We start from the raw sequence: 19,396 nt of genomic DNA, 5'->3' as shown, positions 1-19,396 counted from the left end.
CTGAAAAAAGAATTAAGCTTCTATATGAATCTCCACCACTAGCTAGTTATAAAACAATTTCTAAAACAATATTTAACTTAAAATATGAATTCAGGACTCTGAGTTTTCGGCACCGTATTGAAATCATCTAAAGAGACAAAAGATTAGTAGCATTTTTAATTTTACCAAATCGTTTAAAAGAACTAAGACACATTCGGCTTTCTCGATTCTGGATATGGCGGATCCTGCTGGCGTTCCGGGCGGCTAGTGCCTGTCTGCGAGCTGGACTTCGTCGGGGGTCGCGTTCCCTTTCTGCGGTCCGGGACTCTTTCAGCCCACCTCAGGCCTCCTTTCTCGAGGCATCATAGCTAAGCCGGGGCTTCACGGTCAAGATGGAAAGCCCGTCCGCTTCAGCTGTGGCTTTACCTTGCAACTCGCCGCCCTGCACCAGTAGCCAACGTGTGCCCGGGACACTGAGGGAACGGTTACAGAAAACGAGGTCTTCATTCAGTTCCTCTTACTGCGTGGTTAAACGTCTTAGAGTCGACGATGCTGAGGAGGAGCCGAACCTTGCCGAGAAGCCGGCATCTTCAACAGAGGAGAGCCATTCTGAATGTGAACGTTTTGAGCCCATAGACAACGCATTTGAAAGTGCCCTTTTGGAAAATAGTTCCAAGAATATCACTGCATGTGAATCTAAATCATTTGACAGTGGACCACGCAGTGATCACCAGAATGACTGTTCAAATGAGGATTTTCCTAAACAAGGATTAAATGAAGAAAAGACAGAGTTGGTGAAACAGATTCAGGAGAAAGAAGAACTTCTTCGGAGGCTAAAATTAGTCAAAATGTATAGATCAAAGAATGACCTATCTCAGTTACAGTTGTTACATAAAGAAGTGGAGAAGCTGTAGCCAGCGCTTGCTCTATGAGTTGCAGTCGGCTCTATCTGAGGAGAACAAGAAACTAAGCCTTACTCAATTGATAGACCACTATGGGTTAGATGATAAATTGTTACACTATAACAGAAATGAAGAAGAATTTATCGATGTTTAATTCATTTTTCTTTCCAGAATATCATTGCTAGCATCTTAGTTAAAAGGTTCTAACACATTTTAAAGAAAACTTACCTTGGTGAGCTAGCATTAAGGGTGCTTGGGTATAAGTACAAACTAAGATCCAAAATTAAGGTTTAGTACTGAATAAATTTGTGAGAAAAGTAGACAATAAAGTGTGAAAAAAATTTAAATCACATTTAAGAAATAATTTTGATAATTCTGGATATATGTTTTGATCTTCTATTGTGAAAAGTTTTATTTTAAATGTTAAAAAATCTGGTGAATGTCTAAACCTAAATTGGTGTAAAATGTCTGCCTCTCCTAAGTTTATGACCCTTGTTTCCATCCGTTACCACCTGATTCATCTAGGTTATTCAGCAGATAATTAAACTCATCTTCAAATTTGAAAAAAAAAAGAACTAAGACACATTCTCCAATTCTTACTCCAAAATATCAAAGAAAGAGTGCTTCCAAATATATTTTAATGAGTTGAATATTATTCTGTTACCAAAACCAGACATCCACAAAAAATGGAAACTACAGGCTATTATCTATATTGAACTAAATGCAAAATTCTCAACAAAAATGTTAACTAATGGCATTCAATAATGCATAAAAGTGTCATGATGAAGTGGGGTTTATTTGGCACACAATGATAGTTTAACATATACAAATAAATCAATGTATTAAACTATACAATAATTAAAATAAAAATTATATGTTAATATAAATTAATGTTGAAAAAAATTTTGGCAATATCCAACCCTTGCTTATCATAAATTTCAATGAAACAGAGATAGAAGGAACATAACCCGGCATAAAATTTCTAATCAATAAAACCACAACTAATATTTACCCAATGGTGAAAAACTAAAACTTTTTCTTTAAAATCAGGCACTGGCATAAAAATAATTACATTACTCAATAGTATAAAATTGAAAGTCCAGGGGAAAAAAACTTACTTTTATCAATAACATATAATGGAGGATCTCTTCAATGGTGTTGGAAAAACTGAACAACCAAACACAAAAGAACGAAAATGGACTAGTCTTTAATACATACACAAAAAATTTCAAATCCTTTAAAAATGGATTAAAACTTTATATAAACCCTAAAACTATAAAATATGTATGAAATAATGTAGGTAAATTTTTCCATATCATTGTATTAGAAATGTTTGGGGCACTGGATCCCAACAGCAAGAAATGAAAGTAAAAATAAACTGGATCTATAGTAAATTGACGTTTTGTGTGGCAAAATAAAATATTAGCAGAACAAAAAGATAACCTATGGAAGGAAGAAGATGTTGGAATATTATTTACCTCATTATCTGAAAAAGTTTAATTTTTGGTCCATACCATGTACTGCTTGGGGATCTACATCTGGCTCAGTGCTCAGGAAACCACGCAATGCCAGGGTTTGAATCCAGGGCTTCCACATTCAAGACTTCAGTCCTGAGTCCTATCCCTGGGCCAGAACTCAATCATCATCATCATTATCATCATCCCGTTGATCGTCGAATTTCTCGAGCGGTCTCAGTAGCATCTCCATTCGTCCAAGCCCTGAGATTTTAGAAGCCTCTCTCCACTCGTCCTTCCAATGATGCCATACTGGAGGCTCTTTCAGGGTCAGAGGAATCGGACCCAGCTTGTTACTGGTTTTGGCATATTAATACACCATAGGGACCTTGCCAGGCTCTCCCATGTGGGCAGGAAACTCCCAGTAGTTTGCTAGGTTCTCCCAGAGGGAGAAGTAGGCCATAAGATATTCGGGAGCTTGCTTTTAAGTCTCTGGATGCTGGCCGTTAACAGGACTACACCGCACCGGGGGCAGTCCCTGGGTGTGACTGCCTAGCTACTGGGAAATGGGAAATCTGGGTGGAGGAGGCCCAATCCCAATCCGAGCAGCCTTGGTGGTCTCAGCCCCGGGTCCCACACACCTGGGACTCAATAATTGAACAAAAATAAGACAATAGCAAAAAGTATTTTACAACTGAGCAGAAGATTTGAATAAATTCTCCAAAGGTTGATAGCCATATGAAACATACTTATCATCACTGACCTTGGGGAAACAAATTCAGACCACAATATGACACCACCTCACATCTGTGACAGTGATTTAGAACAAAAGTGGCAATACAAGTGTTGGAGAGGGTGTGCAACCATGTACTGTTGATGGAAGTATAACTCAACGTTGCCATTTTGGAAAAACTACAGTGCTTTCTCAAGAAACTAAAGATAAGACTACCATAAGAGCCAACAATCCCACTGTTGGCTTTTTTTGTTGTTGTTGTTGTTTTGCTTTTTGGGTCACACCTGGCGATGCACAGGAGTAACTCCTGGTTCTACACTCAGGAATTACTCCTGGCGGTGCTTAGGGGACCATATGGGATGCTGGGATTCAAACCCGGGTCGGCTGAGTGCAAGGAAAATGCCCTACCCGCTGTGCTATTGCTCCAGCCCCCCACTGTTGGCTTTTTGTCCAAAGATCATGAAAACACAAAAAGTTATATCCACCCCAATGTCTATTGAAGTGCTATTAAAATTGCTAAAATATAAAAACAACCCAAGAACCATTGCTAGTCAATTGGGTAAAGGAGGTATGCTACATTTTCATGATAGAATACCATCTAGCTACCTAAACAGAAAAAGAATTTCCTGTGAATAACATAATGAAAGGTATCTGGGAAAATTTTATAAAGCAAAGTATGTCAGAAGCAAAAAACAAACAAACAAAAATGCAAAAAACAAAAAATGAGGTATTGGTGAATTTCACTTATGTTTGCAAAAAGAATTTATAACAGACTATACAGAATGAATAGATAAACAAGTAGACGTTGATAACATCTTCTCAGGTAAGGCTACCTGAGAAGAGGGTGGAGAGGTAGAGGAAACAGGTGTTTTGTTTGCTTGTTTTAAAAATCCTATAATTTTAAAAAATCTTTGTTAGAATAGGAGACCAACACCCAAGAATAGTAGAAACAAGGACCAGGAGGTTTGTTCCATGGCTTGAAAGCTGGCTTCAGATGCTGGGGGAAAAGACAGCTCAGATAGAGAAGGGAACACCAAGTAAAGGGTGTTTGGAGGACCCACTCGGGTTGGGAGATGTGTGCCGAGTGTAGAGTATAGATAGAACATAATGGCCACTCAGTGCCTCTATTGCAAACCACAACACCCAAAAGGAGAGAGAGAACAAAAGAGAATGCCTTGCCACAGAGGTGGGGTGGGGGAGGAGTGGAGGGGGTGGGAGGGACACTAGGGATCATTGGTGGTGGAGAATGGGCACTGGTAGAGGGATGGGTACTCGATTATTGTATGACTGAAACACAAACACGAAAGTTGTAAGTATGTAACTGTACCTCACGGTGATTCACTATTTAAAATCACAATCAATCAATCAATCAATCACAATCACAATATCCCATTAATGACCAATTTCTCGGGCGGGCTCAGTAACATCTCATTTCGTCCTTTCCCTGAGATCTTAGAAGTCTATTTCGAGTTGGCCTCCTAACGATGTTGCACTAGGGACTCTTCAGGGTCAGGGGAATGGGATCCAGCTTGTTACTGGATTTTGCATATGAATACACCATGGGAAGCTTGCAAGGCTGTCCCATAGGGGCAGGAAACTCTCAGAAGATTGCCAGTTTCTCCAAGGGAGAAGTAGGCTAAAGATATCTCGTGGCTGATTTGCGGCCGTGCACTTCTGAGAGCTTGCTTTTAAGTCTCTCTCTGGATGTTGGCCGTTGATGGGATTACACACACCTGGGTTCCTCTGCCGGTAATTTCATGCATGAGGCCTGTCCGAACGTGTAGAGAGGAGCCTCCAGCATGACTGCGGCTAGGTTCCAGTGGTCTTCGACAGCCGGGAGCTCTGCTAGAGGTGGGGAGGGAAGCCGGAACCCATCCCCTCTGAGGGGCCCCGGGGAAGACAGCCAGGCGTGCGGGCAAGAGACTAATAATAATAATAATTAAAAATATCTTAAAAATTCTCATTCTTCCTTAATTTAGTGTTTTATGCACAATTCATCTTGTCTATGCAGATAATTTACCCTATTACAGTGAAGGCTCACTAGAGGAAAAAAATACACACACACACACACACACACACACACACACACACACACACACACACACACCCTCACCATTTTTGGTTCTTGGCCCTACCTCAGCCTTTCAAAATCATTTTGAAGAAGCTCCCACAAAGGAATCTGTAGTTACTGAAATCTGAAACCACCCCTAGACTTTCCTTCCTTTGGGTGCATGCCTTGTCAGCCAAGGTGAGCTGCTTTGTCCTGGCTTTGCTGAGCAGACCAGACTTCTGAGAATTTTGTTATTTAATAATGGGGTGGAAATATGATGAGGAAACAGCCAACACTCAGCTCTCATTGTTAGTTTTGTTTCCTTCCAGAGACCTGCAGAAGAGAGCCTGTGTGAAGTAGTGGAGCATGGTAATGATTTACATCCTGCATTTCTAAACCAGTTCTTAGGCAAAGAAACCAAGCAGGCCCAAGTATTTTGACAAGTGACACAGACCACGTAAAGCTTAATGGGTTTTTGGTGGTGGTGGTGGTGGTGGTGGTTGGTTTGCTGGTGGGGGGAGGCCTACTGTAACTGGCAGTGTGCTCAGGTGATTACTCACAATAGTGCTCAAGAGGAGTATGAAGTGCCCAGATTGTACCCAGACATCCTGCGTGCAAAGCATGTGTTTATCCCATTGATCTAGCTCTATTGCTCCTTTCATTTTTCTTTTAAACATACAAGTAATTGACCTTTGTTCTTAAAGGCAATTTGCAGATCCCTGAAAACAGTTCTAAAATCCCACAGGCAGTGACTACTCTTCAACCTACTTAAAAATATTTTCTAGGTCTGAACATATAGCTCAAAAGCTGAGTGCATGCTTTGCATTCAGGAAATCTGGGTTCCATCCGCAGCACTGAACATGGTAGGGAAACTCCCCTAGCACACAGTGCCAGGAGTAGCCCCCCAAAGCATCACTGAATGTGGTTCCAAAATCAAAACAAAAGCATTCTCTAGAGCTGCTAAATCCAACTAAAATTTTAATTGTACTATCACAGAATTCATATGCAATTTTTAATGAAGACACCTCTTTCTAGTTGCTGCATACTAGATAACATGCATATTGGTTTATAATCATTAAGTTATTGATCCCAATATTTAAAATTGTGCTTTATGAGTCAACATGCTATCAAATGATTTATTTACCTTGCCATGGCATGTACTGAAAATGGTTTATTACAAGCCATTTTACCCTACCCTTTGAATTTCTTGCAGAACATAATGATTTTTTGAGAAAGCGTATACGGTCTTCATCTTTTACATTGCATTCTCAGACCCAAGGAGGTAGGTATAAATTTGACTCTTAACTGCTAATTGTTATATTTTCTCTACATGTGTAATTACTATGCAACTTTTTAATATAGTTAGTGTTTAAAAGTATATCTATTGGGTGGTGTTTATAACCTATTGCTATGAGAAAACAACAGCCAATAAAATGAAGTGTCACTCCCAGGAATTCAAGTTATCAATATTAAACAGGGAACAACATATTTGCTTTGTTTAATGGTGACCTTAGATGATGGGTTTATAGAAACATGGTGATTTTTTTATTCATCTTGGAATATTTTGGCACTAAATATTTCACATGAAGCATGTATTAGCTTTGTAATTAGGGAAAATTGCCATTTCATCCCCAAGTAAATATCTATTTAAATGTCTACCCTTTAAAAAGAATCTTTATGCTTAAGAACTTTATCATATACTGAATACTGAGTAAATCAGTAACTAGTTCACCTCTCTTAAAATGCACAAGCAACACAGATAACCTGATATAACAAAGAGTATTGCCCTCTGCCTGGTAACACAGTTATATATGTCTGCTGTCTTGTCTGTAGGGTGAGTCATACCCATGCCTGATAGATATTACACATAGAAAGCACACAAACTTTGATGGAAATTCATTTATAAACTTTATCAAAGGCATGCTACTTTTAAAAAATAAGATACAGATTTTTTTAAGTTTGGCTGGAGCGATAGCACAGCAGGTAGGGCATTTGCCTTGCATGCAGCCAATCCAGGTTCGATTCCTCTATCCCTCTCAGAGAGCCCAGCAAGCTATCGAGAGCATCCCACCCAAAAGGCAGAGCCTGGCAAGCTCCCCGTGGCATATTCGATATGCCAAAAACAGTAACAAGTCTCACAATGGAGATGTTACTGGTGCCCGCTCGTGCAAATCAATGAACAATGGGAAGACAATGCTACAGTGCTACAGTCATTAGAGAAAATTTTCTAAAGCAGCAAAAATCCAGACGATGTAAAATCTGACTCCTGATGACTTTAGTTTGTATCTGCTTTTAGTGTCAACCTTATCACAGAAACAAATGAAATCCTCATCCTTTACTGACCTCCCAGCCTTCCTCTCTTCTGAGCCAGGTAATGAAAAACTGGAACTTTAAGGCTCATATTCTGACTGTTATGTTTTGGGGGAGGACCTTCCCAACAGTGCAGGGGGTCATGAGGCCCAGGGCTATACCTTTGGTGCTCAGGAGACCAACCCAGGGACCCATCCCAGGCCCTGTGTATGTCAGTCACACGCACCCTCCGGCAGGCTGTGCTATCACTCCCTCCCTCGCCCGTCATGTCCTGACTTTACAAAATCCATTCTTAGTCATGATGAGCTTGCTTTCTTTTGGTTACCATCAAATTCTGACATTTTAGTAGCAAGTAGCTTATAGGCTTTAGCAAAGTAGCTTGGAAAAACAAATTACAAATTTCACTGCCAGAAATAAAAATACTTAATAGTTTGTTTTTGGCACAAAGTTCAATTTTGATGATGTTTTTTAGAACTTCTTGTTTATAATAATTATTATATAAGGCAGTTCTATTAAATGACCCACTTTATTTTATTTACTGTTGCCTAATCACATAGTTTAAAATATATAGTTGTCCTTAAGATATATTAGATTCTAGTTCTAAAAACTTGATGCATTATTTTTTTGCTTTTGGAAACAATACCTGGTGGTGTTAGGGAGATATTCCTGGCTCTGTATTCAGGGGTCACTTATGGCAGTGCTTGGGGGACCATACATGAAGCCAGAGATTAAACTGAGGTTAGTTGCATGCAAGGAAACAACTTTAATCTTAAACTATCTCTTTGTCCCCTAAAATTGATGCTTTGAGATGAAATTCTAAGACTGAGGATTTAGCAGCAACAGAACATGTGCCTTGCATGTGTGAGGCTCTGGGTTTGGTTCCTAGCATAATACTTTGGGACACACACTGAAAGAGTGAAAAAGTAACAATAGAAGAATGAAACATTCCATTTTACATTGTGTGACATGATGTGATATTGAAATAGAAAAAACTTTGGGCCATTTATTGTTGATTTTCATTAATAAAGGTCATGCAAAACATTTAAATGAAATACAAATTTAAAATCATTTATAATATAATAATATATTATATAATAACCCTAGCACTTATAATACTTGAAATAGCAATTTCTTCTCATCTCCATTAATCAAATTATCAAAGCTTGCTATTTCTGCAATTTGTAGCCAAGAGTGATCTTGCAAGCATTTTCTTATCCTAGCAACACATTTCATACAAAAATAACTTGAACTAATAGCCGTCTCTACTCTACTCTTCTGTTATTAGAGAGTGGGCAGAGGCACAATTTGTTAAGTTTGATAATGTTCTATAAGAAATACGTATTAATGCAGACAAAAGGTTCACCGCCATTTCAGACTGCGAAATTTAAGCATTATCAGTATACTTTATCATGAATCTAAAGAAGACTACTCCTTTAATGGTGTAATTTGCTCTTACATTTCTGAGAGTAAAGGGAGCTTTGTAGCAAACTCATCCTGCCCATCACCCAGCTTTCAGAGTATCCAGGCTCTCAAGCTCACTGCCTACCCGCTGTTAGTGCCAACAGTGACATCTGTTGGTTAGGTTCGGTATAAGACTGTTTCTGCCTTTAATTTTAACTATTCTTACTTTGTATTTTTACAGTGAAGAAAAACAACGTTTTTATGACATCAACCCTTGTGCAAAGGAATGTTGATTTGAACAAAGAAGAACAAGGTATATAGTTTTCATATTGCAAGCTCCCCATAAATTTTGCATATTTACCATTTTACATATTTACCATTTATGTGTGTGTATGCGTGTGTGTCTGTGTGTGTGTGTTGGGATATGGCAGTTGTACTGAATGAAATAACATGAAGGAAAATATAAGCAATGGTGCCATGGTCAAAATGAATAGTAAAAGTACATGAGATTAGTAGCTAATTCACTGGCTTTTTTGATTCGTGAACAATAACCATTCAGTTACGACTTTAGAAGTAAGAATTAAATTAGACAACAATAGGTATAAGTAGCACTGTCATCCCACTGTTCATCGATTTGCTCGAGCAGGCACCAGTAACATCTCCGTTGTGAGACTTGTTGTTACTGTTTTTGGCATATCGAATACACCACTGGTAGCTTGCCAGGCTCTGCCATGCAGGCGAGATACTCTCAGTAGCTTGCTGGGAATAAGTATTTCATTAAAAACATGCTGCCCCTTCATGCTAAGCATAATAAATCTAAAGAAGAAATTGAAATAAATACCTAATAAGTCACAAGAGCTATATAAAGAAATAAAGCAAGGGGCCAGACAATGTTCAGTGAAAACAAATTCATTGATTCTGACCACAAAACTGAGATTTCAGGGATCTGAAAGCATCCAGTAATCTGCAGCAGAAGTAGCATTTTGGTGGTGGGAGTGGTAACACTGTTCCCCTAAAAATACACAAACATGTACACTCTGGTAAGTCAACATTATATTAGTGCAAATAAAATTTTCTCAAATATACTTTTCCTTTTGATGCCTCAAGGTCCTGTGAAACATTCCGACCATGTTCTAAGACCTGCTATTTTGCAGCCACCGCAAATACAGAGATGTGAAAAAGTAAGAAGAACGTTTGGACACAATGCACTGGAACCCTGCAAGACTAAAGAAATTGCAAAACATAAGGCAAGAAAACCTCTTATGGTAGGCCTGACCTCACTCCCTCCTTGGGTGCATGGTTGTGGCCCCCACATCTATAGGCAGGGGCTGACTAAACTCTGTTCTAGAGCTGAAGTTGCCAGCAAACCGGAGAAACACCAGCTACCATTGGTTATCCTATTCAAATTGTTCTCTTCACTTGGAGAGTTATTTGCTGAACAAACTGTGGTTTCTGTCCTAAGCTATAAAGTAGAGGCCTAGGTAAATGAGAACCTAGGTCTTTGTTCTTAATACTGATATCTCATAAGGAGACCAATGAGGTGGCAGGGGGCTGGAGATGGAAATCAAAAAAGAAACAGACGTTCTGTATCCCCCAACTGGTCACCCATCAGCGTTACTTTGTCAGTACTCTTGGCCCATCTTCATGGGATAAGGGAGCCAGAACTGCATACAGTGTCATCGGGAAGGCTTGGGAAACCATTGGATCTCAAATTCAGTTATAATGAGGAAAACACTCCAAATAATTTTTACTGTGTGATACAAAATTAAAGTGGAGGGCCCGAAGTAATAGTACAGTGGGTAAGATGGTTGCCTTGCATGCGGCAGGTTCAATTCCTGGCACCACATATGGCCCCCCAGACCCTGCCAGGAGTGTTCCCTGAGCACAGAACCAGGACTAAGTCCTGAGCACCATAAGGTGCGGTCCAAAACCAAAACCAAACAAACAAATAAATAAAGTTGAAAATATGTCCCTTAAAGATATGCTCCCTGCAACATCTTGGCAAATTTCTAGTGGAGGAAGGAAGATATCCATGAAATATTGGAGACTACCAGGTCAGATCATCTACAGGCTTCTTTCCATTCTAAAACTACTCCCTCTTTAATAATTCAGATAATGTGGAGTTTTATATGCACATGATTAGAGCAACTAATTAATTCCATTCCAGACAAGTGTTTCTAAATAAAGAGATAAAAGGGACTTCCTCTGACATTGAGTGGCCATGATAGTGAAACTCATAAAGTTTTTGAGGGTTTAAATAATTTCCCCAAATTGATTTACTAAACTGAAAAGGAGAATTAACTCCATTTGACTAAAAGAGCCAAAGCAAAAAGAGATAGAAACTGAATATCCTGACTTAGTCTATAGTTTCCTGTGTCAGAGAGACCCAGGCTTAAATGTCTTCTCTATTTCTAATTGCCCAAGCATGGTCAAGTAATTTCAGTTGTTTTTTATTAATTTATTCTTATGTAAAATATGAATGATAGAGAACTGATGTTGTGAGGAGTAAATGAGATAATATACATCAAATGACATGTTATTTTTCCCACATATTTAAGTGTAGTTCCTTAGCCTTATGTTTCTTTAGTAAAGCCATTTAAGTGAATATTTTGATGAATTTATTTTCTTTTAGATTCCTGGAGGGAATGCCTGTTTTCTAAGTGAAAATTTACCGAGTGCCAGAATTTCAGTCCAATTGTCTCTGAACCAGAATACTTTAGGTGCTACGTCTGCAGGGTAAGTGAATGATGAGCAGAGAGAAATGTTGTTCATCTATTTTTGCATTCTTTTATCATTATGACAATTTGTGGAAGATGATTTTCTGATCCTGTAAGATAAACTGCTAAGATTTCTTAAATAAGGTCATAATAAACATTGCTTTGCCTTCATTATCTTACTGACTTCTATGAGAATGTTCAAGAAGATAGAAATTTTTATTTAGTGAGGCATCTGGCTGTTCAATGACCCTTTCTTCCCCTTTCCTTCATATTCTTTTTTCTCCTCTTTACAGTTTTCTGGGGGGGGGGGGGGGCGGGGATAGGGGCATTATTCATTTATTGACACGGGATGGATAGTAGCCTAGAAAGCATTTCAAATATGCTAAGTGAAGTTCATATTTGATAGTATCACGAAGGAGGAGGGCCTATTTGATTGGGAATATGATCAAAACTAGTTGTGGACATAATAGATTCACATCTTTGGGGCTCTGTGGCCCATACAGGGTCCGACAGTTACCTGCAGGGGGTGCTATGGAGAGCTTAGAGCACTTCTGCCATAGAAGACTGCATATCCACAAATTTCTTGCCCTGTAAAAAATACTTTCAATATTTCAAAGGGGCTTCCGGGGGGGGAGGGGAACTAAATCAAGACATACACACTGAAGCTTAACTTGGCTTTCTCTGTGAGATCTCTGCTAATTAAAAACATTGGTCACTTAGAAATTGAGAATTGATCATTTTCAACTATCATTGTCATAGTGGTTCCTTTTCTATCCTAACTGCACATCTCACCCCAACCCCCACTCCACCGTGCCCCACTGTGGCAAGCTTCCAACTGTGGAAATAAATGATCACTCTAGACAAGAAATGGGGGCTGAAAGTAGGTAAAGGGATTTACATGCTAAGCTTTCAATACTTGTATTGCAAATCATAATGCCCAGAAGAGGGGAGAGAGACGAGAGAGAGAGAGAGAGAGAGAGAGAGAGAGAGAGAGAGAGAGAGAGAGAGAGAGAGAGAGAGAGAGAGAGAAAGTGACTGCCTACCATAGAGGCAGGCTGGTAAAAGGGTGCTAGTGGGAGGGATACTGGGGATATTGGGAGTGGAAAACTAACACTGGTGAAGGGACAGGTGGAACACTGTATGACTAAAACCAAACCATGACCAACTTTGAAATGATGTATCTCATGGTGATTCAATTCTTTTTTAAGTGCAGTTTGGAGAATTTGACTGGGAAAGCAAAAAGTAGACATAATCTGCACAGTACGTTCCCCTCCCCTTCCCCCATGATCAGTACAGTGATAGGGCTTCAGACTTGTTCAGACTGGCCTGGGCAAGTGCTCCAATGCCAATTGTTAGATGTTGCAAATGTATCTCTGGCAGTACCTCTCTCAATAGGAAGACAGTACCTTCCTTCATATCTCGTGAATATCACAGAAAGATATCTTATGCTTTACATCAATCTAACTATATGACTGTTCCACACACTGAGATTGAAAATGGTTTTATCCTAATATTTGACTGCAAATGCTTATTTCTTTTATTAGATACCAACCAAATGAGGATAAGAAAGCCTTTAAAAGCTGCGGCTCTGATTTCATATTCGGAGAAAACATGGTGGAAAGAGTTTTGGTAGGGTTTGTTGAATGTTTCTATTATTATATAGGAGCTGTCATTTCAAATTTCTGAGAACAAGTTAATCAAAATTATGTTAAATTGGGGAACTCTTTTAATTTTTAACCTCTGGGATTAAAGTCACTTTTTCTTCTTTTTTTTTTAACTAGAATAATTCTCATGGGAAGCAAGTCCTCCTAGAAGAACAAATAGGATTCCACAGAGAAACAGAGTTGTACAATTATAACATGATTACTTATGAAAAATGTAAAATATTTATTTGACTCATATTAAACCAATGTATCTGAGGAAAGCCCAGAATCATTTGCAATAACTGGTTGTAATATTTTAATATGGGATGGAGCGATAGAACAGTGAGTAGGGCATTCGCCTTGCACGCAGCCAACCTGGGTTTGATTCCTCCACCCCTCTCAGAGAGCCTGGCAAGCTACCAAGAGTATCTCACCCGCATGGCAGAGCCTGGCAAGCTACCGGTGGCGTATTCGATATGCCAAACACAGTAACAACAAGTCTCACAATGGAGATGTTACTGGTGCCCGATCGAGAAAATCGATGAGCAATGGGATGACAGTGACAGTGAATATTTTAATATATTTTTAATGAAATTTTTTGTGACAAGGTGCATTTAAAATAACTTGCCAATAAGGTCTCATTAACCCAATTCTATTCTTCAAGCTTCTACATTGAGAAGTATTGTCTTAGCTCCCCACACACTTTAGCTTTCAGAAGAAAACAGTGCTTTATTTTCCTGGGGAAATATACTTGCCAAGGGGAAACCCCTAACCATACCAACTGTCATCTTAAATATTGAACACCAGGCTACATACCACATGCAACTGTAAGTTCTTTGTCCTCCAACCTATAAATTTTTTAACCACAGAAAAATGTACAGCAGGAAAGTCTACAGCAGAGTGGAAGCTGCGCATAAAATGCACCTCTGATTTCATCTAGTGCCTCACATCTTTATACTTTTTCTAGTGTTTACCCAGCTTTGAACTTTTCTTTTTTTTCTTTTTCTCTTTTTTTGGGATTTTTGGGTCATATCAAGTGATGCTGAGGGATTTCTCTTGGCACTACACTCAGTAATCACTCCTGTCAGTGCTTGGGGACCATATGGGATGCTGGGGATGAAAACCGGGTGGGCCGCATGCAAGGCAAATGCCCTACCTCAGCCTCCCCAGCCTTGAACTTTGGCTGAGCTAAACTAAGGTGGGTAGCTTGTCTTAGTGCTCAGCTAAATGAAGAATCTCAAGAATGCTATAGACATTCAAAACCTATGTTAGAGTTTATATTTTACAAAAGAACAATTCAAGAAGTCAGTTATGCCAAGATGGTTAAGGGTGTCATAAAACAATCACTTTAAGAACCTTATTGATTCTAAACCTGCCTCAAGCTAATACCCAATTTCAAGAGTATCATAGATTTTTTTAGCTTAAAAGTACTGGGTATTCTGCTGAAGGCAAACTTCAGTAATCTGAGAGCTGTTGGTCAGTACCTTGAATCTGAACCAGAGTAGACCTTCTGAATGAATTGATGAAATAAATTTAGAAACATTTATTCCATATCCTTTGGAATGGATAGGTGGTGATGTAAAATAAAGATGACTTTCTGCTCTAGAAGTGTTGATCATCTAGTAAGGGAAGACCTAGGCAACCTAGGCAAAAACTCTAATTGGAGCTATGGAATTGGTTTGAGAAGGCATGTGTGCAGTTCCCTCTGGGATCCTTAACTTTGGCTTACAGGGGAAAGTGGCCTTCCCATCTCTTTCAGGTTATAAGATCCTCTGACAGCATGAGTTCTAGTAAAACTTGATTTTATTTCTCAGCTCATTCTAGATTTGTCCTCCAGCTCATTCTAACTAGAATGGATCATAATTGGAGCCAGGATACCCACCTGACTTGTTCGCTGACCACATAGTTTTAGGCTAAATCGCTAAACCTTTTCTGCCTTCATCTCTATTTTCTTAAAATGGAAAATCTTAATGTACAGCTAAATAAAGTGAAAGGATCTTAAGACTCTCAGGGAAAACCCATACTTGTCCATCCTGAAGCATTATCCAATACTCCCTATTCCCTAGAAGATCACACAAGAGTATAAATGGCAGGATAATCACTCAGACATTTTTTTTCTCTCACTGAAGCCTTGATCACAACTCACGTGCTGATCCTGAAAATACAGCCTTAAAGCAATTATTTGCACAAATGCATTTAGTCAAAAAATAAGGACTCTTTCCATAAGGAAGCTCTCTGAAACATCCAGTGCATTTTCTGGATAAGTTTCTAATTTCTCTAATAAGTGGACATACAAAGAATGAATAACTGGAAATACTGAATATGTTCACAGACCAGAGTGGCACTGCTTTCCAGCAGCTGACTAATCTTGTGGTAGCATGTTACAATCGCTTTTTCCTTTGGGGCTATGATATTTCCCTTTGTTAACCCCCTAACAAGGTCTCACCCAAGTATATGGGTGGTGAGTAGATTGTTTTCTAAGGCTCAGCAGCCAGGTCTGATAAGCACATAGAAATCCCCAAACAGAAATAGTAGCTGCATTTGTTTGCCAATATGTTGAAATAGAACAAAGGTATCGTTTGGCTTCCTGCAGATATTTAGGATAAAATTTAATGATACATTTTTTTCTCTCTTCACCTAGGGTATTCAAAAACTCACCCAGACTCAAACTGAAAATGTTTCTTACACCAAGGAAAAACTACTCAAATCCACTCTAAAATTTCCTATTGATTCTCCAAGTTCAAGTAAGAATGATTTTATTTATCTCGTTTTCCCCACCCCGTTTTCCTATGTCATTTCTTTCACATAGATTAAAGACAAAACAACGACCTTGTTTTAGAAACTTTTGGTAAAGATTAAGGCATAGAAGTGTGGTTACATTGGTGAGAAAAAGAGACCTCTGCCCACATTTCAAACAGGCTAACACCAGAGAGCCAGAGCCACCAAGGGGCAGCCGAGTCTGGCTGACATGATGTAACCATGGAATGCATTCTGGATGTCCTTCAGATGTAGCCTTGCTTTGTAACCTTGGTAACCCGGGAATGTAGCTCAAAGTGCTCATGTTTTCGAGGTGATCCAGATGGCGCTCTGAAAAATACCGTGCTTGGGAATTTCTTATCCTAGACTCTCTTGCCTGCTGCCTGCAAACGCCCATCCCCCATCAGATACTCTGTAAAATGGACCTCCTGCCTTTGTCTTCACTCAGTTCTGAGCATGAGCTCCAACTGGTCCACCGGTGTAATAAAGCAGAGTCTCCCCACTTCTCAAGGAATGCTACTTGGTTTTTTCACTGGCTTTTGGTGGGAATTTCCACGATAACATATTATATAAGCTTTTACTTTTTTTTTTCTTTTTGGGTCACACTCATCAATGCTCAGGGGTTACTCCTGGCTTTGCACCCAGAAATTACCCTGGTGGTGCTTGGGGGACCGTATGGGATGCTGAGAATTGAACTTGGGTTGGCCGAGTGCAAGGCAAATACCCTACCCGCCATGCTATCGCTCCAACCCCCTTTTTTGACTTAATGATACAGAGTATTATTAAAGAGACTTAACCTCATTTCATGTAGTTTGACTTTTTTTTTCAGGAAATATTGTTATAAAAGTTAAGGAAATCTGTGTGATAACATAGCCCCCCCCCAAAAAAAAAGAGCGTTCACAGTAGAGAAAATGAGGTCCTTTATGTGTTCTTCTGTTTCCTCCAGGAACAGACTCTATTAAAAATATATCACTCATTGAATCAGCTGCTGCTTTCTCTTCTACGCCATCATCAAAATGCTTGCTGGAAAAAATTGTTGTGATAACAGGGGAGGAAGCAGAACATAATGTGTTAAAGGTCTGTATATTATGCACTGTGCTTCCTGGTTGAACTTATGTATTACAGACACATAATAAAATGACCATCAACATGAACATCTTTTAAAATGTGGGGGAATGGAAAGGTAGCACAGCTGACTGAGCATACTCTCTGCTCATAGGAGGTCTTGGTCCCTGTCATCACATGGTCCCTGACCTCCTCTAGGAACATTCCTTAGTGCATCCCTTAGTGAGAGTACCCTCAAGCATACATAGGTGTGCTCCTTCCATACTTCCTAACACACAAAGAGAGAAGCATAGTTCTCATAAAGACTAAGAGACTTAAATAAAGGTTAGAAGCTTCCGGGGCTGGAGCGATAGCACAGCAGGTAGGGCATTTGCCTTGCACGCAGCCGATCCGGGTTCAATTCAGTATCCCATATGGTCCCCTGAGCACTGCCAGGGGTGAATCCTGAGTGCAGAGCCAGGAATAACCCCTGTGCATCACTGGGTGTGAGCCAAAAAGCAAAAAAAAAAAAAAGTAAAATATAGAAAGCATGCATGATGTATTTCTATTTATGGGAGGAAAAATTGAACATCTATAGTATTGATTTGTATAAATATGCATATATACATAAATATATATATCGGTGCAAATATCTTAAAAGGAATGTTAACAACTGTTTCCAGTTGTGGTGGGTGTGCTTTTCATTTTGGATATCTTTTTCCTTGTTGATGTTTGCACTACTTAAAACCTGTATGTTTTTAAAGGTTAACAGTTGAAAACTGGCTCATAAATCATTAACTAAGATTAGTCTGGTAAAAGATCAACAGATAAAAGTGTTAAGAGTATTGGAAATCATTTATTTCAAAAAAAGAATTCCACATGTATATTTTTTGAATGTCATATATTTTTACATTAAAAAAATTCTCCTTCAGATCAACTGTAAGCTCTTTATTTTCAACAAAACAACACAGTCCTGGATTGAACGAGGCAGAGGTGCTCTCAGACTGAATGACACAGCGAGCGGTGACTGCGGGACCTTCCAGTCTAGACTAAGTAAGGAATTATTACATAAATAAGCCGCTATTTCTTGGAGTAGCATTGCCATGACAGAAATTCATTCTTCTGAGATGTGTTGTGAAATATGTCACTAAATCAGATGGCTTTAAAGCCATATTGTATCTAGCACACTGTTGGAGCTTGTGTTTAAAGCAGGCTCTGAGGTCAGACTACATAGGGCCCCATTCTGGTTCCATCACTAACTGGTGGCCTTGGACAAGTTACTTAATCTTTCCGTCCTTGTTGCATCAGCTTAAAGAAGGATAACAGAAGGCCATGACATATGGTGTGACTGTGAAAACATCATAAGAAGGCACGTAACTCATCCTTGACAAAGCCCAGTACTCATCAAAAGATGGCTCTCACGGTTACTTGAAGGCATATGGTTCCCTGAGCACCACCAGGAGTGATTCCTGAGCACAGAGCCAGGAATAACTGCTGAAAATCACCAGGTGTGGCCCCAAAACAAAACCCCCCAACATTTAAAAATTAAGTGGAATTTTTTTTTTCTAAAAAAGAATATCTGGTGGAAGGACAGAGACATAGCACAGGAAGTGAGATGCTCGCCTTGCATGTAACTGACCCTGGTTCCAACCCACCACTACATATTGCTCCCTGAGCACCACCCAGGGGCCATACCTGAGGACAGAACCAAAAAAGACTCCTGTGCACTGCTAGGTATGGCCCACCCTTTGCCCCAAATTATAATTTAAAGAAATCTCTCCATAATTTATCCTTATTATTCTAAACATGGTGCATAGGTTGAGACAAAGGGTCTGGTACCAAGGAAATAGTGGTGTGAGGTCATTAATTCCTGCAGGCAGAACAATGGCCAAAATCTGGAATCAGTCACCTGGGATGATTCATAAGAGTTCTGGTATCCAAAATAACACATCGAGTACTCATTGTTCAGGGTCCAAACTGTAATAAGTTGTGCAGCAAAATTCTGTGGTGGGGAGGTGGGTCAATATTGAGGAGATCAGAGGTTGTCAGACAAGTTGAATGCAGCCTGTATATGCTTATTTGGTTTCAGATCTTAAGTGTCAAATCTTAATAGTTAAAAATTTTTGTTTCATGGTACAGGATAATAACTCAAGAACAAGTACCTTGTACACATGGCTGCCTGAGTTCAATCCCTATACCACAGGCACCCACATAAGTATCACTGGATATAAATCAGGTGGGCCCCAAACACCACTGAAAAGACTCCGTAAATTTTTTTGTTTCAGATGTATCTTTTATAAGGATATGTATCATTTTAATATAAATAAGTTATGAGTTCTAAATCAATATTCTTCAGATCTCTAGACCCTGAAAAGACTTCTACAACTTTAACCATTTAAAATATTA

General features: G+C 39.3%; 2 protein-coding genes across 4 annotated transcripts in view; both read left to right on the top strand.

The window, feature by feature from the left end:
- RANBP3L (RAN binding protein 3 like) overlaps positions 1–19,396 on the top strand; it is a 58,626-nt gene that overhangs the window by 27,569 nt on the left and 11,661 nt on the right. Inside the window, exons 3-12 of one of the 3 annotated variants that reach the window (XM_055139961.1) lie at positions 5,448–5,487; positions 6,332–6,400; positions 7,415–7,489; positions 9,071–9,142; positions 9,937–10,076; positions 11,462–11,565; positions 13,091–13,175; positions 15,831–15,933; positions 16,893–17,023; positions 17,923–18,043. In XM_055139961.1, coding sequence (XP_054995936.1) covers positions 5,448–5,487; positions 6,332–6,400; positions 7,415–7,489; positions 9,071–9,142; positions 9,937–10,076; positions 11,462–11,565; positions 13,091–13,175; positions 15,831–15,933; positions 16,893–17,023; positions 17,923–18,043 — 940 coding nt within the window. The remainder of the gene's footprint in view (positions 1–5,447; positions 5,488–6,331; positions 6,401–7,414; positions 7,490–9,070; positions 9,143–9,936; positions 10,077–11,461; positions 11,566–13,090; positions 13,176–15,830; positions 15,934–16,892; positions 17,024–17,922; positions 18,044–19,396) is intronic. The other 2 variants (XM_055139968.1, XM_055139974.1) reach the window with 2 other exon arrangements.
- On the top strand, positions 268–1,049 carry LOC101545396 (swi5-dependent recombination DNA repair protein 1 homolog). Its single transcript, XM_012932042.2, is given in 2 exon segments — positions 268–869; positions 871–1,049. Coding segments are annotated over 2 exon segments (663 nt in total). The 5' UTR covers positions 268–371; the 3' UTR covers positions 1,036–1,049.

The sequence above is a fragment of the Sorex araneus genome, chromosome 1, assembly GCF_027595985.1.
Source record: "Sorex araneus isolate mSorAra2 chromosome 1, mSorAra2.pri, whole genome shotgun sequence".
Lineage (NCBI taxonomy): Eukaryota > Metazoa > Chordata > Mammalia > Eulipotyphla > Soricidae > Sorex > Sorex araneus.
This window is presented reverse-complemented; position numbering and strand designations above follow the sequence as displayed.